The 25,630-nt window shown below is 39.6% G+C and overlaps 1 protein-coding gene across 2 annotated transcripts; it reads right to left on the bottom strand.

The window, feature by feature from the left end:
- Positions 1 to 372: 372 nt before the first annotated feature.
- Positions 373 to 23,567, bottom strand: hhla1 (HERV-H LTR-associating 1). Of its 2 annotated transcripts, XM_015378313.1 has the most exons (15): positions 23,411 to 23,567; positions 23,124 to 23,212; positions 22,839 to 22,895; positions 20,104 to 20,187; positions 19,444 to 19,527; positions 18,000 to 18,083; positions 17,840 to 17,923; positions 16,270 to 16,326; positions 15,908 to 15,988; positions 14,332 to 14,364; positions 14,139 to 14,228; positions 11,761 to 12,234; positions 5,778 to 5,919; positions 4,072 to 4,154; positions 373 to 786 (listed from the first exon to the last, which is right to left on the bottom strand). In XM_015378313.1, the coding sequence occupies exons 2-15, from the start codon at positions 23,206 to 23,208 to the stop codon at positions 743 to 745; spliced, it is 1,482 nt and encodes a 493-aa protein (XP_015233799.1). In that variant the 5' UTR covers positions 23,209 to 23,212; positions 23,411 to 23,567; the 3' UTR covers positions 373 to 742. The 2 variants fall into 2 exon arrangements, 1 of the variants encoding a protein (XP_015233799.1); XR_001481331.1 differs by lacking the exon at positions 373 to 786 and having other exon boundaries at positions 5,778 to 5,921.
- Positions 23,568 to 25,630: the final 2,063 nt, after the last annotated feature.

Raw genomic sequence — 25,630 nt, 5'->3', positions numbered from 1 at the left:
AAACCAACCTTTTTTAAAGACTGGATGAATTTTACCTTCACAAAGACCCATTTCATTTGTATTTATTTAGCTGAATCAACAAAAAGCAAAATATTAAATTTAATGGAAGAAAATTGTGTTCATAGCACCAACTTATTGATTCATGAGGAGCTGCCAGATGATAACCCAGAACCTTGTTCTCGGATGTTTATTTTTTTTTATTTGTCTAAGGTCAAATAACATTCAGTCATGTGCAAACTTTTTAAATATTAAGAATTCAAATCAAACATTTAAATATCATTGGTTTAACCTCACATTTACCATTAAAAGGTTAATATAAGTCAACCCCGCTGGTGAGTTAAGTTTATATAATGGTAACAGGTTCATTTAAAAGCCAATCTATTGATTTTTTAAAGTTTCGACCAATACACACCTACCATTAAATGATTCAGGTTAGTTTAAAAAGAGAAACCTAACCAACTGGAGTGTTCACTGAAGTCTCTTTATTGATAAAATAAAGGAAAAAGAGCTGTTTTTTTAAAAACCCATTAAAGATTTGTTGTAAGAAACATGTATTTTATGAACCAGGTGGCTGATTGGTGACTAATATTCAGGTAAAAGATGTAAAATGTCCTTTTTTCTTTTGGAAACCAGCCACACGCTCTCCTCTGTGAGTCTTCCAGCTGTTCCAGAAGCTGTTGTCTGGGATTCCTGTCACATTCGGGAATGAACGGCTCTTTGTTTCCTGCCGCTTCCTGATGGGTCACAGTTTGCTGCACATCTTTGACAAGCATCTCTGTTTCAGATCTGTGGAGGGAGAAAGAAAAAGGACGGAGGGTTAGAGCTGCGTATCCGACACCAGAGGAGGAACTTCTGTCCGCTTAGAGCTTCATGTGGGAAAAAGAACCAATATGAGAACAAGAAAATTAGCTTTAATGATCCTCCATAGAGCAAACATGTAAACATTCAACAACCTCACCTTGCAAAAGTTCCCTTCTGCGATCTAAAGTTCTTCAGATAAATTCAGGAGAAACTGATGTTTAAAACCTTAAACTGGAGACATACGGTTCTCAACATGTTAATGTTTAATGAGGCTGCAGGTTGCCATAGTAACGCTATCGATTTGTGAGTGTTCGTTATCTAATGAACAAACTCCTAAGAGGTTATACAGTTTGAAAAGAAGTTCTGCTTTGTAAAAGTACTTTATTTATTAACACCTTTCATGGATGAATGCACAGAGTGCTTTGTGGTAAAAAATATATCGGAGCATCAAAAGGATCAGATAATGTAGAGCCATCTTAGTGTTTTCGACAGAAACCTGTTAAGGGTTAGGTTAGGGTTTAGATATATTCTATAAACCAACTATAAAGATTAAATACTAAACAACAACAGTTATGAAAAAACATCAATTACAGCTTTAAAAATATTTGTTATTGTTTCTCTATTTTAATTCAGTCACAAACTGAAAAAAAATTTAAAGCCCGATGTGAAGAAATTGTTTGACCTTAAGCTCTGTTAAAACACTTAAGATAAATACTCTGATGTTTTTCTTTCCTCTCATTTGTACTCATAACATGAATGCATAGGCAAAATCCAGAAACACATGGAGATGGGTGATTGGATGTCCTCTGGACTCAGTGCAGGAGGTGTGAAACAAAATGACCCTAAACTAAAATAACATCTCTGTTGGATAATATCTACCACCTCATGCATGAAGCTGATGCTGAACTGGAGAGCTCCTTCAGTGACAGATGGCTGCACCCTGAATGCACCAGGAAGCGTTATCACAGATCCTTCCTCCCAGCAGCTGTAAGACTTTATAACATCACTGTTCCAAACAACCTCAATAAGTTGTTACATTAGAGCTGATTTTTACAGTTTCTTTCTTAGTCACTTCAATAACATGCATCTGTAATGTTGCTGATATTTTTTCACATATCTAATACTGTTAAAATGTCCACAGCTGTATATTGATTATTTATTCTTTCCAAATGCACAGTATTTATATTGTTAAAAAAACACTACAGTATTTTATTTGTTTATCTTTTTAACTCTGTCACTTAATCTGTGATTTTTATACACTTTTTAAGGTCCACATTTGTGTGACCACTTTTGCAATAATCTGCTGCTGTAACACCACAATTTCCCAATTTAGGGGCGATAAAGGGATTTTCTATTCTATTCTGTTCTAAAACGCGTCTAGATGGCCCCTCAAAGAGCCATGGTTGATAAAGAGTTGGTAGTGTCTCCAGCCAAAGTACCATCTGATGTGTTTCTGTCAAGAAATGAATATAAAAAAGATACAAAATCCTACAAAAATAATTTTTTTCCCCCCAAATTTTGTCAATTTTGGGGTTGAAATTCGACTTTTTACCTCAGACTAAAGCTGATGATCTGTAGGTCTGTCTTAAAGTGGAGTTGAAGGAACAAACACACACCACCCACCTTTCAGTCTAAACAAATGAACTACTACACAAATAATTGCTCTAATTTTAATGTAAAACTAATTTATAACCTCTCAAAACCCAGCATTTTTAAAGCATTTGCAAATAATTCAGAATGCACGAAAATTACACTGGTTAAATGTTTACCAATATGGACATGTTAGACATTGTTGGAAAGCTTAGATTCTCCACAATTCAATCACCTAGTTTATTTTATGGACATAGCGAGCACCAAAGCACAATTAACACAGCTATAGCAGTATGTCAAAATGTCCCATGACAAGAAGCCACAACAAGCAAGCATGTCTTTATAACTGCTGTTCAAAAAATACCTATTATTTTCGAGAATAAAAAAACAAAACAACTTTGAGTCATGCATTGAACTGATGCAGCTTGGGTGTTTTACTCACCCAATTTTCATGTATATATTCAGAAACAAGAAGGTGTTAGCTTTCAAATGTATCAGACATGTAATTTAGGCTTACAGTTCCTCAGTTATTTCCTTTTCCATTTGGGTATGCAAAATAGGTGAGGATTTCCCAAAATGAGGTGGATGTTAAGAGGTTAAACTACAAACCTAAAATGTATCTGACCATCGCTGCCAAAAAGAGATGCTACCAAATAAAACCTCAGTGGATCCTATACGTATGTAGACAGTATAGCTTGTTTTTCTTCTGCTTACTTACCAGCGGTTAGGTAAATGCTGCTCATATTTCTTTTTGATACAGTTTATAGTTAAAAACAGAGGGATGTTTGCTTAGTCAGAGGGTGAATAGAGTAGTAGGAGGAGGTAGAGCGAACAGCAGGATCTGGTGGGGGAGAATTCCATCCAGACAGATGTTTCTCCTTGTCTTGCCTTTGGCCTATTATGGCAACACCTAATACCTCATCCAAAATAGTCAGCTATTTTCTATATTTCTGCTGCTATATGTTCAGCCTGCTGCTGGTCTGCTCCTGTTTGGCTGCGACACCATCCTGAAGAGAAATATCAGCTGTGCTGCTGTCACCAACACCTTTGTTTATAGATGTTGGAGCTCGACCTGTTTTTCAGTGTAGTCCTGTTTCTCTGACTGTGATTGGCTGGATGTGCTCTCTTCATCCTCTGACATGGGAGCTGGCTCGGAGCTCATCTGCCTGGCTGTGTCTTTCCTGGACCAGGCCATATGTGGAGCTGATTAACCGTTACCTTTTGTATCTCTGCTTCTTTCTCTATGCCAGCGTCTGTCTCCTTGAACTCAGTCGGCTTTTGCAGATGGCCGCTCACACTAAGCCTGGTTCTGCTGGAGGTTTCTTCCTGTTAAAAGGGAGTTTTCCATTCCACTGTCACTACATGCATGCTTAGCATGAGGGATTGCTGAAGAGTCAACCAAAAAAAAACAAGCGACTGACTGTATTGTTTTAAAATGCCTTGAGATTAAATGTGTTGTGAATTAGCGCTATATAGGAATGAACATCGTAATGACGTTTGAACACAAACACCTGCTGATGTAATGAGGTGGGACTCAACAACACGCCTCAGTAAGTGAAGGTGGAGGATGCTTGACAGCTTCTTTACTGATCAACCAGTTTTCCTCTGTCATGAACAGTTTTTCTTTGTGTCCTCTGCTGAGACTGATCCAGTATTTTTACGCCTCTACAATTCACTTACTTCTGGAGAAGGAAACTCTCTTCACTCTTCGACACACCTCAAAAGTGTGTTCTTCGTACCAGAGGAAGCTGTCATCACAGTATCTGTAGGAAGACATGGAAAACCCAGAAAATCCTGCATGAAAAATCAGGCTTTTCCTACCAGAGTATAGACACGGAAACAGGAAGTCACTGACATAATATTTTATCTGGGACACAATTAATGACTAAAGGAGACCTAAAGTCAGATTATTTGCACCCAACATGTCCAAACTTGGAAAAAGGACAGAGAACATAAAGACTATGCATTGCCTTCCATTATATGTCTGTCCATAACTCATCTGCCATTTATTTCATTGTTAGTCATTGAGGTAAGAGGTTCAGGAGGGACACTCAGACATCCAGCTCCTCATAACGTCTAGATCAATTAACAGTCAAGCGAATTCTGGTTCCAACTTAGAGTCTCCTACCAGTGGAACAAAAACCCCCAAAGCAAGTGGTCAACTAGCATCCCGCTAAGATACACCAACCAATCAGTGATCTGTAAACTTATAAGTTAAAGGTCAACCTCATCAACTCTTTGTGGTGAAGTTCTAAACCAAGGAGATGCTAATTATGCCTGCTTATGTTTGGAGTCCCTTTCTTTGGGTCATGATCAATGTTAAGAGTTGGAGTTTCTTCACCACGACAAGGAAAGCATTGTAGCCTGTCTGGCTTAGGGTTGAGGACGATGGCTTATGGTGTAAAAGGGCAGGATTTAGACCGACTTACTCTTGTAGTTTATTACAATTAGAGAAAATAACTTGGATTTGATAAGAAGTCTGAAGAGATTATTTCAGCTGATCTCTAAGAAGATGACTAGAACATGTAGGTTATTAGCTTGTAATGACTGTAGATGGCCTAAAAGAAACAGACTGCCTTTTCATTCCGATAAGGAGAGGAAAAAACTCAAGAGACTCTCTGAAACTATACTCTGACCTGCATAATTTCTCACAAAATGTCAGAAAAGAACTACTGGGAATCAGCTTTGTTGATGTCAAATATGGTCTTTTGAAATATAACTCTATGTGCTAATGTTTAAATAGTAGTTTGAAGTCTTTTGTAAATAGATGTGAATGGATTAGATATATTTTATCTGTGTGACCCGGCCAAGGATTACTGATAATGAGCTGAATCTGTTGTAAAGCATCGCTTCTATAAAGATTAATGTGTTCACATATAGTACCTGTTAAATATATAGACTAAGCTAAAAGTTTATTGTCATAAATTGATGCCTTTTCAACTGAAATGGCGCTCAAGACTAAAGTTGCCTTCAACTTATTGCCCAGAGACAAACATGTCCTTCTAAATGTGCTTTAGTTTTCTTTGTACTACAGATTTTGCTTTCCTTGTTTGAGGTCATGGTTTCCATCATTCAACCAGGTCAAATGAATATATAATATCTATAAAACCTGATTTTCATTGAAAAGCCATTCCCATAAAAATTACTCTTATTAAACAAATGTGGAATAACAAATGTAATTATTTTTGTCCCTCATTGAATATCTAGGTGTGGAAAGAGACCGGGCCTTTCTCCAGGTTTCTTGGTATTTCCTTTGAGGTTTAACAGCCAGTTGGTGGATTACCCCCTCGTATCTAACCAAAGTGTACAATAACCTGCCATTATAGATTACATTGTGGTCTAAACCAGCAGCCTGCAGGGGTGTGATCAGAAAATTGTAGAAAAACCTTTTTGTCCGTGTCTTCTGGCTGAATGGTCTGCAGAGGCACTGGGAGAAGAACTTGCAGAGCTCGAGGACGCAGGGCTGCAGCTTGAGTTCACCCACCGTCATCGTTTTGCTGCTGGGCTCCAGCCTCCTCCAGGGACAGCCTCTCAGGAGACAGAGTGGGAGGTCACTTCAGTCAGAGATGGGTCTATTCAACACATTCAAATCAGCATTGAAACGCTCAAAACGCCCAAGGACCGAATCTGCTCTGCTCCCTCTAAACTACGTTAACATTTGCTGCTTATTTGCAGATTAGAAACTAACAAGTCAAAATGTAATCACACACAAGTATACATCCACACTCCTGCAGCTCACTGAGGGGACCAGGAAAAAAATTACATCTATTTATTACGCTGCTGCGTCAGGGCTGAAATTCCAATCATAGCAATCTTCATTATAATCATGTTTCACCTGATTTTTGTTCAAGAGGTCTTAATTCACATGGAATCAGTGATTTACACCAAACTTAGTGTGAAATTAAAAAGGGTGACATGAACTCATGAGAAAAACACCCAGAAACATTTCTAGTCAATCTGATGTGAAATCCAGAGTAGTGGTTCAATGAGGATGAGCAGAGGAGTAAAGGCCACTGGAGGGCAGCATAGGGTAACTGTGGAACTATCCATCCATCCATTATCTTACACGCTTGTCCCAGTTGGAGTCGCGAGGGATGCTGGTGCCTATCTCCAGCAGTCAATGGGCTAGAGGCGGGGTACACCCTGGACAGGTCGCCAGTAACTGTGGAACTAGTTCTAATTAAATAAAAAGAAAAATCTAAAATAAAAATAAAAAATTAGAAAAAGATTATGATAGGGGTCGGTAAGGTTGTGTCGTTCAATTACCAGAGAGAGTTTGATCGTAGATGTCTGTTACAAGGAAACCAAGAAAGCTATTTTCTAAAAATCCAACACTGTTAAGGAGGGTCATAATATCAGATCTGAGGAACTCAATTAAATACACAGAAGTTATCCTTAAATGAAGGTAAACTGGAGATATTATACTTTGACTAGGCCCTTTTAGAACCTTACTCCCATGAACACATGTCTACATAACCACAATATTGCTTAAGCTAAAGGTCACAAAGCTTTCACTCGACAACCACTTTGCCTCATGCCAACTTTAAAAGTGACATCATCACCTCTTACAGTTCTAATAATGCTGCCTGTTGTATTCATGCACTTTACTAGCCTTTTTCGCTCACTGTCGGACCCTCTGGGAACTACATGAAGTGTTAACAGACGGCTGTTCTAGACAGGTCTTTAAATCATAAAAAATATATATATATATATATATATATATATATATATATTTTTTTTTTTTTTTATGATTTAAAGACCTGTCTAGAGGCGAGAGGCGGGGTTCTCCCACTTCTCCCACTTATTCCGTCAGGGTATAGGCCAGTGTTTATATCCAGCAGACATTTTGTGAGATGTTGGGTAAACCCAGGACTGGTCGCCAATCTGTTGCAGAGCAACAATGAGACACACAGCAACACATACTCAATGATGAATGCTGGGGACACACTGCACAGTGGCCCTAGTCTCAACAGAGCTTGGAAAACTGTTCATTCACACCAACAGAATGGTTTTAGCTTCATCGAGGAAAGACTAAGGGTTCCCCACTGAATAACTGGACCTGCTGATCGAAGGTTGCAGTATTTACCAGACCAACTAAAGCCAACAGAGCATATCAAACGGGAAATTGTTGAGAGGACAACAGTTCAAAGCAGGGGTCTTCCACCTGCTTCAGTCTGAGGCCCCCTTGATTAATGAACAAGCTGTGCAATGACCCCCGTCCATGTCATTACTGACGTTCTCTCTGGTGTTTTTCTGTTAGGGTTTTATCATCATAGCTGTAATGAGCTGGCTTTTGCTTGTATTACACCCAACACTGATTAGACTTTCTGTTCACAAGCGGCTGTCCTGTACCAGTTTCTCTTTCCCGTTGACTGTAGGCAGCACAGGTTTACAGTTGGGTCAAGGTCAGTTCCAATTTACCCAACTGGGTCCCAATTGACCTATGAAAATGTTTGACATATACTGAGGTCGGACTGAACTTAATCGGGGTAAAAAGTGTGCTCAGTTTTAAATTATTTAAAGACCTGTCTGCGTTACTATTAGCATATTTCTAAAATATAAGTATAATGCCATCCGTGTTACAAGCTGCTTATTGAGCATCTACCTATTATGTTAACCTTTTGACAAAGTTGACATTTAATCTATATGTGAATATAAAGCTCCAACAGAATATATGCTAAAAACTAGAGGGATCTTTTATCGGCTTTAAATCTTATCCAAAAAATCAATCACAAAAGACTCTGCAGCCATTTCAGCTTTTTTGTTTTTCCAGATCTGCTGTGTTAGAGCTGACACAGATCAGCTCAGTTCATGGTAACCAGCTGTGGCCTCCTATCGCCGCCTTGTTTGTGTGCCGACATCAACACAGAAGGTGCAGACACATGGAGCTTGGTGCCAAACGTTCATTTTACTGCAAACTAATGACTCAGTGACAAACTGCACAGGGTGCTGCAGCCCTTGGTTTGTTGCTAGGCAAAACCCATAGGGTTGTGGGGGTGGCAGAGGCTGGGTGGTTGTTTTTACAGCAGGATGTTACTGCCATCTAGTGGTGCTGATGGGAAATGTGGGCAGAGGGAAGTCTTTGAGCTAGATTTACCCTGAATTTCCCTATATAAACCATTATATTCAAGTCTCGTTTTAAATACATAAATAAAAGTATTGAAGATAAATGTAGCGTGAAGTTTATAAAAATTCTTCACCTGATAGATGGAAAATTTGAGCTAAATAATCCAGTCGCTGTAAGAAGAAATGTCCACCATGTTCCTATAATCCAGGAGCAGGACAGATATAGGATGGGTGTGAATAATTTGCTGATATTTATGAATTAATCCTTTTTAACAGTTAATGCTGTTCTGCTTTATGAAGGAGGGCTGCGCCTTCTGTTGCCATGGCTACCATCTCCAGCTCCACTTCCTCCATCTCCAACACTCAAACGTACAGACACACACACCCGAACCTGCTGCCTTCAGGCTCAAATTGAATCAGCCGCCATCGGTGGGCCCAGAGATGACGGTGAACGGATCTGATGATGTGATTACAGCTGCTTTCCTGAGAACGGGTCAGCTGTCAGAGCCAAACAGGGCAGAGCGGCACCATCAAGCCACTTAGCTGGAGTACACCTCTGTGGATGATGCCTACAAATTATACTTTATTTTATCATATGTATGTTTTTTTTAACAAGATTAAAAAAAGGGAAGGGACATTTTCATTTCTGCTTAATGGTTTTAGTGTCAGAGGTTAGAGGGAGCTGCTGTCATTGAAGGCCCTTAGAGATTGAGCAGTGTACCTCTAAAGAACAACAAAGAAGTTGTGATTCCTGAATTTTCAGGAGAAGAGATGCTTATGAGATGAAAGGTTGCCTGTTGCATTGGTGGTAAAGTTGAGGAAATGTGTGTGTATGAATACTTTAGGGGACATTTTAAAGAGTTTCACAACTACTGAAATCCAAAGTGAGAATTAAATTATATTGGACACCAATATTAAACATTTGAGCAAACAGTCATTGTAAAAAACTAAGGATCACACAGACAAATGTTGGAACCACAAGCAAAGTAACATCCTTTAGACTGCATATGGAAAATGTCAACCATGATTTCTGTAGCCAATATGAGGGGTAAAGAAACTTAGCTAAAACAAACCCTCAGGTTTGCCGATTAAACGTCCCATATATGTATTTTAGCTGAGAATTATCCAGTCAATACCAGCTCATTTCTTTGAGTTTAATTGAAATAATTTTACTGGGATGCTTCTAGTTGCTGTCTACCAGTCTCTTGCTCCTCTCCTTTCAGCTGTGAGATGTCTGTGGAGTTTCATGCTTGTCTAGCCTGTTTAAATTCCCGTTTGGTATCTGGGTTTTGAGTGAGGCAAGAACTTTTATCTCCTATTTCTTTGCTGGTCTTTGTGCGTTTTAGACATTGACATGTTGTTGATCCAGTTCAGCTTAAAGTCACTCCTTCCTATCATACTGGGAGACAGTATAGGAGGAAACAACCCCAAGCCATGACACTTCCAAAACCATGTTGAACAGTTATGTGCTTTTTTTGTCAGAATGTCAGAAACATTGGTATATTTATTGGCTGGGACCTGCCCAGTTGGGGGGTGGGGTGGGTTGGGTAAGTAGGGTGCAGTCAACCCACCTTGTGGCTCATTTGTTGAATGGCATTCTGGGGATCTCCTCCTGGGTCTATTCCTCCCAGAGTGGTTGGCCCCTTAGTGTCTGTCTCTTGGCCTCCTTGCCCTGCGGGATTCCTGCTTGGGATGTAGTGCCCCCGGATCTCAGACCGGGGCTCTCATCCGGATCCACCTTCGGCATGGCTTGCCACCTGCGAAGCACATGGGCTTGCTGTCGCAGCCCGATGGAACCCCGGTACAATTGCCTCCGGTTTGAGGCCCCTAAAGGACTTGGCCCTTTTGGGGCTTGGCCCCTTGTTGGTCGGGTTCCGGGTGCTCTCGTCTGCTCTTCTTTGGTGGGTACGGCCATCTCTATGTCTGACCTCCATGTGTCCCAATGATCAGGGATATCTTTGGATAATGAGGCTTGCATCGCCTCTTTTTCTGTCCCGGGCCCTGTAGAGCTATTCTGGGGCCGCCCACACCAGCTATAAGGCGTACTCTCCTTAAGAAGCTTTGTGAATCCTTTATACACAAGCATGCTCATGCATTTAGTTCCAAGTGTTTATGGATACACACTAATACTAAATACCTACCTGCAGCTACAGAGAAATACCGTTCTGTTAAATATTGTGTATTGTATTTTCTAGGTTCTGACTCTGACACACATGGATACTCACTGCTCTTGAAGCTTTTTTGTTTGTTTGTTTTATTTTGGTTGTCTGTTGTGTTCTTTTTGCTGTTATGCTCTTTGTTTTCTGATTTCTCTTATCTCATACAGGTATGGAGGCAGAGCTCTGGGAGCTACTGTTTATCTTCTGCGTTGTTAATTCTCTCTTTTGTTTTATTTTCTCTCTTTTCATTCTCTCTCTCCTTAGTTCTTATATCCTCTTTCTTTCTCACCTCCATTTCCGTGTCCATTGTATACGATTTATTCCCCAAATAATGTTCAATAAAGTTCAATATACAAGTATCAAGCAGAACCTTATGGCAGGGCCATACTGGTGTTTTTGTAAAAGAAAAGCTCTTGGGCTATCATCTAGCTAACATGGATTCCAACGGCTATATTGGCTTTTATTGGGTTAGATAATCTTCTGAAGTCCTTCCACTGGCTCCCTGTAGCTAAGAGAATAGACTTTAAAATCATTCTATTATTCTATAAATTCCTGCCTACTCCGTAAACCCAGAACTAGAACCAAACATGGAGAAGCAGTATTTACTTCCTATGCTCCACTTATCAGGAATAAACTTCCATAAGACTGTAAAAGAGCTGAAAGCCTGAGACCAACTGTTTTATTTGTTTTACTACCTGCTTTTATCATGTTTTTTGTATCTTTATTTGCTTTTACTCTGCTTTTATTTTTCTTCTATTTTATCGTCTAATTCATTTAAATCCAGTTGAATTGTCCATGTACTGAATTGTGCTATACAACTAAACTTGCCTTGCGTTGCTTACATCTGCAGCATTTCCTTGGTAAAAATCTAATATTCCTTAATTATCCATACAGTTCTAATGATACACCACAAAAAAAAAAATTGAAAACCAACTAAAAACCAGCTTTCTAAATCCGCCTGTGCTTATTAATCTGAAACACTAAAACTCTGTTTTACTCAGGGGGAAAAAAATTTTGGAATTCATTTGAGAATATTTCTAGCAACCTTGAATTAAATACTTCAAAATATTCCTACCTTTTCTTCACACCAGGAAATCTATTTTTTTCCATTCAATTTAACCTATTCGGTGTAATGGGAGCTTACCTGGTCTCTCTGTCTCTCTGTAATGATTGGTTGCTGTTGCTCCGCTGGTTGTCGGCGCTGTAGGGTGTTCTGTTGGTCGGATGGTTGAAGGTCTCATGGAGGTTGTCTGTAGAGATCTTTCACTTGTAGACGTGTTTGTTTCAATCAGATTCATCAGTGCTGAAAGGACTGCTGTGGCTGCAGGAGGTGTAGATGTGAACTTTGACGTTACTGTAGCAGTGGTTGGTTGTTTGGTGGTTCTGGTTGATGATGCAGTTAAAGCTGATGTTATCACCACTGCCTGTGGAGCAGCTTGTGTCGTCCTGCTCAGTAGAGTGGTTAATATCTGGCTGCTCCGGGTGTTTGGCGTCTCTGGTCTCCAGAACGTTGACAGACTTTCTGTGATTTCTGTAGACATTGAGGATGTTGGGTGTTCAGGGGTAGTGACCGTGAGCTTTAATGTTGGTGAAGATGTTCTGCTCAGGTTTGGCAGAGCTGAGGAAAAAAAAAAAAAAAGGATGCTAATGGTCACACTTTCTAAACCGAATAAGGCCTCACCGTGCAGAGAAATACCTAAAGACGTAAACAGCAAAGGAAGCAAAAATATTATCAATTCCCTAATTTTTTTTTTTTTATGTCTAATTGACTTCTCATTTAGTCACAAGGTTGGTTGTCTTTGAAGGCTAAATGGAAAACTGTTAGCTTGAGTTTCACATTTTCTGTAATCAGTTGATCAGTTAATTAAAGGAATAGTACACCCAAAACATGATTAGCCTTCATTTTCTACTCACCCCCATGCTGAACAACACTCTGGAGTACTTTTTTGATATCTCAAATGCATCTGGAGATCTGGGAGGCTTCTTGCTGTCTGCTGACATTCAAATAATGGAGGTGTCTGGTGCCCGAGGCAGAAAGGTCCATAAAAGTCCACAAAAAATGTTTCAATATTCCTCCATACTGCTCGTCCAATGTATTCCAAGTTTCCTGAGTGGGTAGCGTCCATAATTTACTCGAAACGAAGTCATTTAGAATGTTTTTAGAGCCAGTAGTGTATAGGATTTCCTAAAAGCGCGTTCAAGAGTCTACGGAAACCGCGGCAGACCAAACCAGATGAAAGTGCGCATTCAGCGTCTGCTCTGCCGATAATGCAAGCGTAGAAGAAGAAATGTGCTGTTTACCTGTGCAAAGAAAGAAACAACGAAAGAAAAATGTCTGAGGACTTCAGTGTTGAGGAAGAGCATGAGTTCTTTGCCGAGCTGAATGCACACTTTCGTCTGGTTTGGTCTGCCGCGGTTTCCGTAGACTCGTGAACGCGCTTTTAGGAAATCCTATACACTACTGTTTATGCTCTAAAAACATTCTAAATGACTTCGTTTCGAGTAAATAATGGACGCTACCCACTCAGGACACTTGGAATAAATTGGACGAGCAGTATGGAGGAATATTGACACGTTTTTTGTGGACTTTTATGGACCTTTCTGCCTCGGGCGCCATAGACCTCCATTATTTGAATGTCAGCAGACAGCAAGAAGCCTCCCAGATCTCCAGATGCATTTGAGATATCAAAAAAGTACTCCAGAGTGTTGTTCAGCATGGGGGGAGTAGAAAATGAAGGCTAATCGTGTTTTGGGTGTACTATTCCTTTAAGGCAGGAGATGTTGAGTTTCATATATTACATGTGGTACTTTTCTGGAACCAGAAGTTCTTCCAGGTACTTCCTTTGACTGAACTGGGTACTTTCCAATAACATTCTAGGAACCTTTTTGGTAAAACTTCCTTTAAAACAACTTCCTTAGTAATTGACTGGAGCGTACTACTCCTCTGGAACTTTAAAAGTTATTTCAGGAACCAAACTGTTATATGTTTAGTTGCCTTGTTTAATTTACTCAGTATTTTTCTGGAAATTACATGGTAGTTTCTGCAACTTTCTTGCAACCTTCCTAGTTATTTTATCATTCCTTATGTGCTGTTAAGACCCTGTGTGTATTTTAACCAGTTAAGATTTAAAAAAAAGGTAAGTACAGTAAAAGTTTGACAGAAGTACTTTATAAGTGAATAACCACTAGATTCGGGACAGCCAGTTATTGGTAACCTTTCTGGGAACTTACCTAGTGGTATACAAAAACTTAATGGTCCCATTCAGGCTAAAATTATGTTTAAGAGTTGATTCACAGGTCAACGATGTATTCTAATTTTAAATATTAGGATAGATTTATAAGTTTCATTGCCACGCAGCACAAAGAAAAACATACTAACATTAGCAGCGGGCCTAAAATTTCATTGGCTCAGGACAAACTGTGGTCAGGAAAGCCAGCCAGAATAACAGGGACATTCACAGACGTTTTGGCAGTTTTTTTTTTTTTAGCTTCTTCTCAACGGCTGCCCTGGGGAAAACTCACCATGAGCAGTAGAGGAGACTCGGCTGCTCAGCATGGAGCTCATCCCAGACGGAGAGACATGACTCAGATTGGTGGGCAGTTGGTGCCATTCTGAGGGTTAAAATTAACATTTGGATAAGAGAACTGAATAACTAATGTGTCAGCGATGAGTGCAGCTTTTTAAAAGACACTTTAAAGGCACAGATGTACCAACCTTCCGGAAGTCGAAGTGAGGAGAGGTTAGTCACTTCAAAAGAAACAAAACAGAAAAACTCATTAAGTTTCAGATGATAAACTTATAAGAGCTTTGCAGTAAAACTTTAGATGAAAAGATTGATGATGAAATGAAAAAAAAATGCGTTGAGTTTTACAAATGTTTTTGAAAAAAAAACACCAGTTTAGATTTTTAGCATCAGCAAAAATTATTAGCAGCATTAAAGCATAAGTCAAGCAGAAATAAACCAACTTCCCTGAAATAGCTATTGTTTTATAATGTCATCTATCAACTTAAGAATAAAGGTGTTTAATAATCTTGGGTTTTATTCGTGCCAGCATTGAGACAGTATTATTTAAATGTTTTTTTTGATAAAAGGCATCATGGGGAGGTTTCCTGGGAAGCATTAAAAAGGGGGATCAAAGCACCAGATTTTTAAAAAAGCATTAAAAGCACCTTAATGTTTTTTTATTACTTTCTTCTTTGTGACTCATTGTTTTTTGTTTAGAAGACTTTTAGTGGTTTGTGCAGGACTTATTTCTGCTCTACTAAAAAAGACAGTTTCCTTCATTATGACTCACAGTAAGAAGGAAGGCGCACCTAGAACTGCAGTGGCGTTGATGGATAAGGTTTTTTTTGCAATTTTTTGTTGAATTTTATTCACCTCTACTGTCCTCAACACATATTATTGTTAAAATTTTACTTACTTTATTACTAAACTACAGCTTTGTCTGTTGGGTTTGTAAACACCAATTCCTTATACTAACAAAAGAGCAAAACTTTAAAATGCATTAAAAACCAATTCAAACTTGTTATTGAGAGAAATATCAATTCCAACAGATTATTTATAGAATTAATGTTTCAATGAATGCAGATTAAAATCTAGTTTCATTAAAAATGGAAATAATTTGGTTAATATGCTTTGCAGCCAGCAGTTCTGGTTTACTTGATATTAAAAGAAATTGAAATTTTTTTTAATCTTTAATTTTAATTTGTTAAACACTTCTTAAACTTGTTGACATTCAGACGGTGTAATCACAAAAGCCATTGGTGGTCTATTAGTTTAGTGATCTGATTCAACAAAAATAAGCTTTCTAACCAATGTAAATGAAAAACAACAAAATGCAGCAAAAACACTGTTCTGGAAAACAAAACAAAAATAAAAAATTGGCTTACACGAAGTTCTTACTTTGGAAAGTAAAATATTGTGTATTTTGTAAAACCAAGTTTACATCAGAGAAACTTTCTGAATCAGATTCATGACATCATAGTTTACAATTACAGCCTATATCAGTTATAAAAATTTCGATTGATATTTGGTTCTTTAACTTGTTATTCCATTTTCATTCAGCAACTTAATGTTTTCTTGCTAAGATCGCTGATAATATTTTTATGTGAAAATTTAATTCATTTCATAAATACTATATTAATCCCTAAAAGGAAAATAAATAAATAAAATAAACAAACAGCAGATGGCAGCGTTACCTAAGAGTAAGTCTACTAGATTTATTTTATGATGTCAAACTTAGTGCATCTGAGTTTTCTCTTGAAAAATGTTCTTGAAGCTTTAATAAACCTTTGTTTGGTCCTTCAACAATAGTCTGGTTGAACAGGGGAGTGATGGAGCCGACGTCCCACAGCCCAGACAGGTCTCTGCCTGGACAAAACACACATTTAATCAGAACAACTACTACATGATTAGTCACTTCCACAACATAAAAAACTACATTTTTTTCCCTTATCTTGAGGTAAAGATAATAAAACCCTCTCCACCACCACCCAACCCCATATTTTTAATGCAAGCAACATCTTCTGTTAAACCCTTATTCATTCATACAACTTAAAGCACAGAGATGTCAATGGCAGCATATAAACATTTAAAATGCTGAAGATTATTTCTGATCTGAACTAAACTCACTGTGGCAGATCTTTACCTACCCATCTTCCCCGCCATCACGCAGATATAAATACACTCTGAGTTGTTCCTTTGACTGACTGAAACACAGATAGAAGAACTTCATTAACAGGGTGAAGTTTGCAGTAATGGTTACATTTTCTGGCAGGAATGCGAGTGCTAAATTTAACTGGAGTTAATCTATTAAAAAAAATGGTAAACAAGCATTTTATCAGAGATGTTAAACAAAAATATTTTCATTATGAACCATACCACCATGGTATGGTGGTTAGCACCATTGTCTCACAGCAAGATGGTTCACATCCTGGGCCATTCTGTGTGGAGTTTGCACATTTTCCATGTGTCTACATAGATCTTCTCTGGGTTCTCTGCCCACAGTACAAAAACCTGCACGTTAAGTTGATTGAACATTCCAAAATGCCCTTAGGAGTGAGCGTGAGCGGCATGGTTTTTCATCTCTGTGAGGCCCTGTAGTGGACTGTCCAGGGTGTACCCTAACTCTCGCCCACTGGCGACTGGAATAGGCTCCAAAAGTTGCTTTTTTTTGGTTTCTGTCCTCCTTGAAGCCTCTCAGCCTGAACTTACTTGTTATTTAAAGGTCCTGGCGTTACAGCTGCCTAATCCTAACCAGAAGCATTGGATTTCACATACCTTTTTAAGGGCAGTGGGATAAAGAAAAAAAAGGGTACATAAAAGGTATACCCACCACTGTAGAGGGGACTTTAGCAAGGGTTATTACTCCCAACAGGATACTTTAGAATGCACTTTTGCCACCAAGAGGATACTTTAGCACACATTTTGGGAACCCAAGGTTCCTAAACCTATGCAGGTTCCCACCGTGCACAGCTCCAAGAGGGCATGTAAGTATGCATTTTTAATCCAAAGGGGAAACTTAAGCATGCGTTTTGGCTCCCAAGGGAACACTTTAGCACACGCTTTGCCTCCCGAAAGGGCAGTCTAGCATGCATTTTGGCTCCCATGGGGACAATTTACCATGAACTTTGGCTCCCAAGAGGGCAGTTTAGCACATGTTTCAGCTCCCAAAGGGACACTTTGCCACGTGGTTTAGCTCCCAAGGAGGCAATTTAGCAAGAGCTTTGGCTTCCAATTTTTTTTTTTAAATCAGACATTTTGGCTCCTGTGAGAGAGCACTTTAGCAAGTGTTCTTCAACAATAAGGCCACTCGGGGGGCGACCTGTCCCCCGATGCATGCCACTGACCCCAGTTTCCTGCATATGAGGCAAAATTATGACAGTAACACATGTTTCTTTTGGAATGGGGTGACCATTGGTGAGGAGTAGACAAGGATTTTTCATCGTCTGCTTCTCCTTTTTATCTATGTGATAATTAGATCAAACATTAACTTTCTGAGTTGAGTAAGCTGATTTTTGTGGGATAAAAGATGCCATAAATCCTGTAAGTACATAGATTTATTTTTGATTAATCTGCCTCTTATCAGGTTCAACAAAAATAGCTGATCTATGAGCACAAACAGAAGATGGGGGATTTCTCCATCAATTGAATCACTTCAGTAACTTTTTTTGTAATGATGGATGTATGGTGTTTCTATAGACTGTATCAAGAAGCACCCACCTGACAGAATGGAGGAAGACTTAAACAACTCATGCAGGTAACTTGTTGAGTTTCCCATCACATCCAAAAGAATTGCTGTGAAGTCTTAGGATATACAGGTGACAATAAAATTCACAAGAGGATCTGCTGGTTATGGTCTGAAGGGATGAACATATATTACCTGTTAGGTCATTTGTGTCATTAGTGACACAATAGCAGAACCGCCTTCTGAACAGACTGCTTTCTAAACTTTTGATGTCAGAAACTACAAAGCACAAAAAAAGAAGAAAGTAGAGCAGTCAAGAATCCATTTGATCAGTGTTTACTTAACTTTTCTAGTTCTTCTTGATGCTTTTACATTTGCAATAATGTAAGAAAGCAATTTCTAATCCCAAGATAAACTTGTCCTAAGACTTAACGTAGTCTTAACAGATTACCACCACTAGGTGGAAATATTTACAAATGAACGAGTCGGTGCAACTATTGGGCTGTGTATACACTTGCAGCAGTGTGTCGAGGTGAGCTTGTCACAGGTATGACGCAGATATTTTTGATTTATGCCCAATTTTGAAGCATTGTCTGCGCTATTTTATTCCACAGCACAACACAAGAGGGACAATCATGAACTAGCTGTAGGTCTAGATATGGCCGAGGCAGTGAGGAAGTGGAAAAACGCAAGGGGAAGGTTTGTGCGACAGAGGTGGGACATGAGGACAAAAAAAGAGCAGGGATCCAGGTGGAAAAAGGGTCCCAGCGTTCTCACGCACCTCACTCTTCTAGCTGGTCCATCTTTACGAGTCCACAATGACATGTCATATAAACAAAACAGGCCGGTAAGGTACCAGCGGATGTAGATTTGACCAGTCAGAGGCCTCCTTTCTGGGACACTGGCTGCGATCATCTACAATTTTGGAGAGGTGCACCAGAGTGTCTGCAGAAGGGGCGGGGGAATATCTGCGTTAACTGCGACACACATGCAGGAGACTTGGTTTCTGAGCATAAACCAGCCTTGAGCTTGTCGCAGGTATGACGCAGATATTTCTGATTTATGCTCAATTGTGAAGCACGGTCTGCGCTATCCACACCACAACGCAAGAGAGACAATCACAAACTCTCTACAACCCCTCATCCAACGCCAGATAACACACAGTTCAACCGTGAGTGTTCCCGAAAGGAACGGCCGTGGCGCTGCGTGTTTTGGCTTCGGATGCAAACCAACAACTGTTGCACAGAGCAACAACCTAAAGTCCTGCACGGTGTCTGGGATAGTGTCTGCGGTGTGCCAGGCGTTGTGGACTGCACTACAGCCAGAGTTTCTGCCATTACCCACACCAGCCATGTGGGAAGACATTGCGGCTGACTACTGGAGATTGTGGAACTTCCCAAAATTGTATTGAATTGACCAATCAGAGGCCTTCTTTCTCTCCTCCCTGCGAAGCTATCTGCAGAATTGTCTGTGGTCATCTTCAATTTTGGGGAGGTGCACCAGAGTGTCTGCGGAATGGAGTGAGGCATATCTGCATTAACTGCGACACACACGTAGACGACCTGATTTCTGAGTATAAACCAGGCATAAGACTTAAAGGTATTGTGATGAGTGCTTTAGTTTTTTAGATAATATTTACTGTTGTAGACCAACAAGGTAAGTTTATGGAGGTCCAGGGAGCTGTAGGAGGTCACACTGAGCAGAGAGAAGAGGTGTCGAGAACCTAAAACACAAACAGCATTATACAACCACCATCATAATTACCACAACAGCATAGCTTGGTATTATTCAACACACATTTCCAACTTTCCAAACATGCACAACTTAAAACTTCAAACTGATTTTTATTTATTTTTTGGAGGGGGGGATTCCTTTTTCAGCTTTGAAAGATTGTTCAAAAACAATGTAAAACAATTGACTGAGGCTGTTTTAAAAGTCTTCAGCAGTGTTAGGGAGGAACCACAACGAATACCTAACATCATTAACAAGTCAACAAGTCTGTGTGTATATATATATATATATATATATATATATATATATATATATATATATATATATATATATATATATATACACAAATACATACACACACACACACACACACACAGTAGTAAACCTTAGTATTACACGTTTCAAACAAACACCTATGGTCCAATATATTTGATCTAAGAAAAAACGGACCGTCCTCATCTCAAGGTGGAATCTGAAGCTGCGCAGCCTACAGTTGACCTCTAGAGGACAGAAACTGGGGCAGGTGATAGATTTAGAGCCAAGGTATAGTGATGCTGTGACAACTTACCAGATTGGCTTGAATTTATTAATGTATTGACCAGTGGAGTGAGGTCGATGGCAGTGGGATCGATGATGTTCTCTGCTGGAATTTCTGGGGAGAAAAAGCAGGTCAAGAAACGAATAGAGATTATTCTGGATGAGACTGGCAAATTCATCAGAATGAGAATGATGGGTGGGGATTAGTCCCAAGGGAACAGTTTCACCAGCATGGAGTTAATGGTGACACACATAGGTTAGGCTGATGTTTAGTCAAATTTAATTTATATTGTCTATATCAGCTGGTATGTGTTTTCTTTATTCCTTTGAGAGCTCAGATGAAAACCTGACATTACTGAGCCGTTGGCTTTCAAGTTATAATTAGAAAAAAAACACATTGCAGACAAAAAGTTGTCAGATTACTAAAGATTGTTGTTTTAGTATCTACTTTTAAGTTGTTTACTAAACCATACAAGTTTCTCTCCTTATAAACTTCACTCTAATTTCAAGAAAACTTTCTGCGAGTTCAATCAAAGTTTGACTAGGTGCGGATATTCTATATCCTGAGAAAGATCAGGCTAAACATTTCTGCACAACTGGAGAAAAGGGCAAAAAAAATAAAAAATGAATAAAATCGTACAGCGTATGCCCGGCTTCACTCAAAAATGATAGCATTTGCTTTATCATGAAGCTCTCTTCATTACCCCAGAAGGCATGCTGAATTATGTGGCCTCCCATCTAGCCAATATTCCAGTCATTCAGTTAGGATAGGGACAGCCTCAACAGCGGCTCATCCCAGAGTCTCAGTGCCTTCTTTTTTTTTTCTTTTTTTTTTAACAGTGTCTTGTCTGGCGATGTGGCAATAAGAATAATTCTTGATGCCAAAGAGAGCCCTACAGATTTTGCTTTCACAAGTGGAGGAGTACGGCTATCGCCGCAGTGTTCCGCTTGATTAATGCATATAAATAGCTTTATTATAATTCATGCAGGCATTATTACAGATTATATGGACACTCCAATGTAAGTAGAACAGGAAGGGAAAAACAGAAAAAAAAGAGAAAACCTTCATACTATCGCTTGATACTATTGCTAATTAATAAGTAGTATTATTTAATCTGACATGTACTCTGTGTTACCTGAAGATAAGAATATGGGCTTTCTGTATGGAAGTGAATCTCTAAGTACCTGGAGCCAAGCACCTGTAGTTGTTTGTGAGAGTGCACTTGTGCATGTAAAATGCATCCAAAGTGCCTTCTATTTAAGAACTGGGCCGCTGGTCATCATCTACGTACACCTCATACATCTGCTCTGATCATAGCTTCATTTTTGCACAATGTTTGCCACAAAGCCTCTAGGTAAGTTTTTCGCTGTGATTAATAGTGGTGGTTCTTACCCCATTCTCATAAATTTGTCTCTTGTCAACTTCTACATGCTCTTGCTCTCAGCAATGTTAAGTAATCTATTACGTTCGTGGCAAAGCATCCCTTCTGCAAGCCTTACCGGCTTAACATCCCTTATGCAAGGCTTTGTGGCTCAGCATCCTTTCTCAAAACCTTTTGGGATCGCCTCTCTGCCGTGAGCCTTTGTGGCTCCTCGCTCCCTGCAATCCTTCACAGCACCCTTCTGTTGCTCATTTTCTATTCTAACCTCCAGGTTTTTCTATTCACTTGATCCACCTTTTACAACTGGTCACACAACTGCCCCTGCATGGCTATTTTTGGGTGGTATTCATCATCATTCTCATCACCTCATGTCTATAATCTAAGTTACGTTCAATGCTGATGATTCCCACAGAGGTCTGAGCGCTAAAGATTTAAATATTGTATCAAAAAATTTCTTCTCATTGCCTTCTTTGTCTGTGTAAATTTTTTCATGTAGAAATGAAGCCTCGGTGAAAATTCAAGAGAATTAACTTACACCATCCAATCTTCGAAGCAACCCAAGCAGCATCAGATAACACCTCCACAAAGTCCAATCAGGATTCAAAGCCCATTTTAAAAGAAATTTTTATTCCCAGCTAAACTTGCTACCGAACAAGGTTTGCTCGCAATGTCGGACTTCAATTCAATGTCCTACATTCACCCTATTCCATCCTATTCTCCACTTTGGTCACAAGCTCCATCTTTCCCTTTTCTTCCCACTGCTACTGCCCTTGTTCCATCAGACGACTCCTCTGGTTTTACTGCATTTATGAGGCATCCCCAGCTGGTCCAGCGGGAGCCTGGTTCTCCCAGAGATTTCTTCCCAAAGGGGAAGTTTTTCACTCCACCGTCGATCCATGCTTGCTCAACACAGACAGTTATTCATATGACTCTGCGTCTCATTCCAGCTGCCATCCATCTCCCTTCTATCTCTCTTCCACCACCAGTTTCAGCCCTGGAGTTTTCATCCTCATTCTCATTCATCAGCTCATGCCTAATATCAAAGTAAATTCCAGCGTCAATTTTCTCCGCTGAGGTCTGAGCGCTAAAGATTTAAATATTGTATCAATAAACTTCTTCTAATTGACTTCTTTGTTTGAGTGAGTGTTTCAGGCTGAAATATCCTGTAAGTTGCAGATAGTGCTTTGTATGCATCGGGACATTTTACTGTAATCTCTGTAAAATTGTGGGCTCTAAATTCATGTATTCCACAAAATGATTCTAAACTGAGTAAAAATCAATATATATATTTTTTGTGAGCAGAGATAATGGATTGTTAATTAATAATACATTTTGAGATTTAAGAGGGTGACTTTATACTCAGTTAAGCTTAAAACAGGGATACCTGAGAAATTATTGAAGTCTCTCTTGTGCCTCACTTCTTGCAACCTGTTTCTTAACTCTGTAGAGAAAGAAGAATCACAATGTTTACTTTTGAAGTCACCTTCTATTATAGATTTCATATCACAGCAAAGATGGGAACTTTAATAAACCTTTTAACAAATTTTAACTTCTGCGATGGCAGTCTAAATATCAATCTAAAACGATCTGTTTTGCCCAAATAAAATCCAACCTATGTTAAAATATATTCCTGTTCACTATCAATAAAGATGTACAGTACAGTACTAACCTTGGCTGAAGACCATGAAGAGCAAAGCAGCAGAAACAAAACAACAGAAGCGAGGATAGTGCAGAAAACTCCTTAAACCTGCCATTGTCCTGCAGGAGCCATGGAACACACAAAGGCTCAAAATGTGGAATAAAAGGTAAAAACACCCAAAAAACTTTAAATTGTTTCCTTTCCTACTCTTGAAGGTAAACAATCCAATTTTACACCTGTCATTTTTTGATAAAAAATTGTTGCATTTCGCCACACAGCATTTTGCTATAGCGCTAATCAGGATACAAAGATGGTACCTTGTGTTCCAGGATGCAGAATGAAACCTTTCTGTGTGCGTTGCATTCAGCGGCGGTCAGGTGAGGATTAAACCAGACCTGTTTTCTCCCCTCTGAACAGCAGCTGTTGGCAGCAGGCCGGCATCTTGTAGAGCGCCGCACAAAAGAATTCAGTGTCTGGCTGCATGCTGGACACTGATCCTTCACCACCTTCAACAGCTTGCTGCAAAAAATATCAGCCCTCTGGGGAAAGCTGTAGTTCAGTTTGCTCAATTGTGGCAATGCACCACAAAAATCAAGCACAGAACTACATACCTGACATGTAAAAACCTTGTTAAAGTATTATTTATCTTTATCAGCAACTCTAAAGCCCCATCATCTAAAGCCATTTATTGGCTGAAATTGTCCAAAACTTTCAAGCAGGGGTGTCAAAGTGGTTTGAGACAGGGCCGTGTGGCTGCAGGTTTTCTTTCAAACCAAGCAATAAAACACCAGACCCCAGTCATCTCATCAAGTGAGTCCAATCTGAACATGATAACGTGATGAGATGACTGGAGTCTGGTGTGCTATTGCTTGGTTGGAAAGAAAACCTGCAGCCACACGGCCCTTTCTGGAACCACTTTGACACCCCTGCTTTAGAGGATGGCATGTTGACTAGGTAAACACTGAGCTAACAAACGCTTCAGTCTGCATTGTTTTTCATGTACTTGACCTTTTTTCTACAATAGAGTGAATTTACATTAAACAAGCACACAGGAATTAAAAATGCATGTAATATATTTGAATTTATTTACAGTATAACAATATAAAAAAAGGGCTTTCTGAAGTAACTTTAGCAAGTTTCTAATGAGACAGTGTTACAGTCAACTTTTGTTAACCAGCTGATTGTAATTAGTTTCTTAAAAATGATTTAAAAAATTATATTTTTTTGACTTCAGTGTAAAAATATCAGTTTTGACCAAAGCAAAATTCTGGGGATGAATTTTGAATGAATTTCATCGTTTAGACTGCCCCTTTCGGCTCCTCACTTTGTAGGAAGAGATAATGTTTTTTTTTGTTACAATATACTTTATATAAAAAAAAATAAGATCATGGCTTATGGCACAGCAAATACTTGATAAATTAGAAAGGTTATCCAAGTCACAGAGAAATATCTTGCAAGTTCCATGGCTACTTTAAAAAGTAACTCATATGCTTTTTAAGTTAACCTAAAGGTAAAGATTGGATCCTGGGCATGATTCAATCTGTAGCTTCCTTTGTCTTAGAACAACTGGGATAGAAAATGATCTCCACAAAAAAGATTGAAACTTCCTGAAACATAAACCCCTTGAGGAGAGTACAATTGGATTTGGGATTGGCAGCCTAGTGGTTAGGGTCTAGAGCACAGGTGTCAAAGTCGTTCCAGAAAGGGCCGTGTGTCTGCTGGTTTTCTTTCCACCCAAGCAGTAGCACACCAGACTCCATTTATCTCATCAAGGTGAGTCTAGTCTTAACCTGATGACTTGATGGGATTCTGGCGTGCTACTGCTTGGGTGGAAAGAAAACCAGCAGCCACACGGCCCTTTCTGGAAGGACTTTGACACCCCTGGTCTAGAGCTGCCACTCTGGGTCTCTGAGCAACACCCTTAAACCCACACTGCTTCCCAGGTGCCCCATGATGCCAGCCCACTGCTCACCCTTATTATTATTGCAACCTGAGTATTACTGAAAAGCAGTCCTTTAGTTTTGGGAAAGTTGGAGAAAGTGTTATCTAAGTTCTTGAAGGAAGGGGCATCTAGGATGTTGGAGGGTTTGGCCTGGTCCTAGCTGTACGTCTGTTGGGATACAACCACAGTGTGTGGATGCATCTGGCTGCTTGGTCAAGAGGGGCAGGGCTGGGTTGCAATTCCCTTGCAACCTTGGGTATCAGAGGTTCAATTGGATGTGGGGGCCAGGAACTTTGTTGACTGGCTAGGGCGAGTTCGGTGCTTCAACAGGTTTGCTATCAGCTTTAGCGTCCGTGGTAGTGAATGTGCAGTTTACATAGGTGGGGATGCTGTGGAGAGGCTGTGGTCAATGCCATTTGGGGGTTCCCTCACAGAGGGTGGGTCTTGGGCAGTGTTTGGGGCTATAGACACTGGCTAAACTGATGTTCTCCACGCTCAGGTGGTGCCCGGTCCCAGACCTTTTTTCTTTACAGCTCCAGCTGACTGCCCCCTTCTTACACTGTGGGCTTGTTCCCCCACAGGGACTGGACCCTAG

Source organism: Cyprinodon variegatus, unplaced genomic scaffold (genome assembly GCF_000732505.1).
Source record: "Cyprinodon variegatus isolate N-32 unplaced genomic scaffold, C_variegatus-1.0 Scaffold170, whole genome shotgun sequence".
Taxonomy (NCBI): domain Eukaryota; kingdom Metazoa; phylum Chordata; class Actinopteri; order Cyprinodontiformes; family Cyprinodontidae; genus Cyprinodon; species Cyprinodon variegatus.
This window is presented reverse-complemented; position numbering and strand designations above follow the sequence as displayed.

What these genes read in the sequence shown, in the direction of transcription:
- hhla1 (XM_015378313.1), bottom strand. Translation starts at nt 23,208, where the DNA reads ATGGCAGGTTTAAGGAGTTTTCTGCACTATCCTCGCTTCTGTTGTTTT. An exon ending in AATAAATTCAAGCCAATCTG is followed by an intron (nt 19,528 to 20,103) that starts GTAAGTTGTCAC and finishes TTTGTGTTTTAG; the next exon opens with GTTCTCGACACCTCTTCTCT. An exon ending in TACCTTGTTGGTCTACAACA is followed by an intron (nt 18,084 to 19,443) that starts GTAAATATTATC and finishes TGTGCTTTGTAG; the next exon opens with TTTCTGACATCAAAAGTTTA.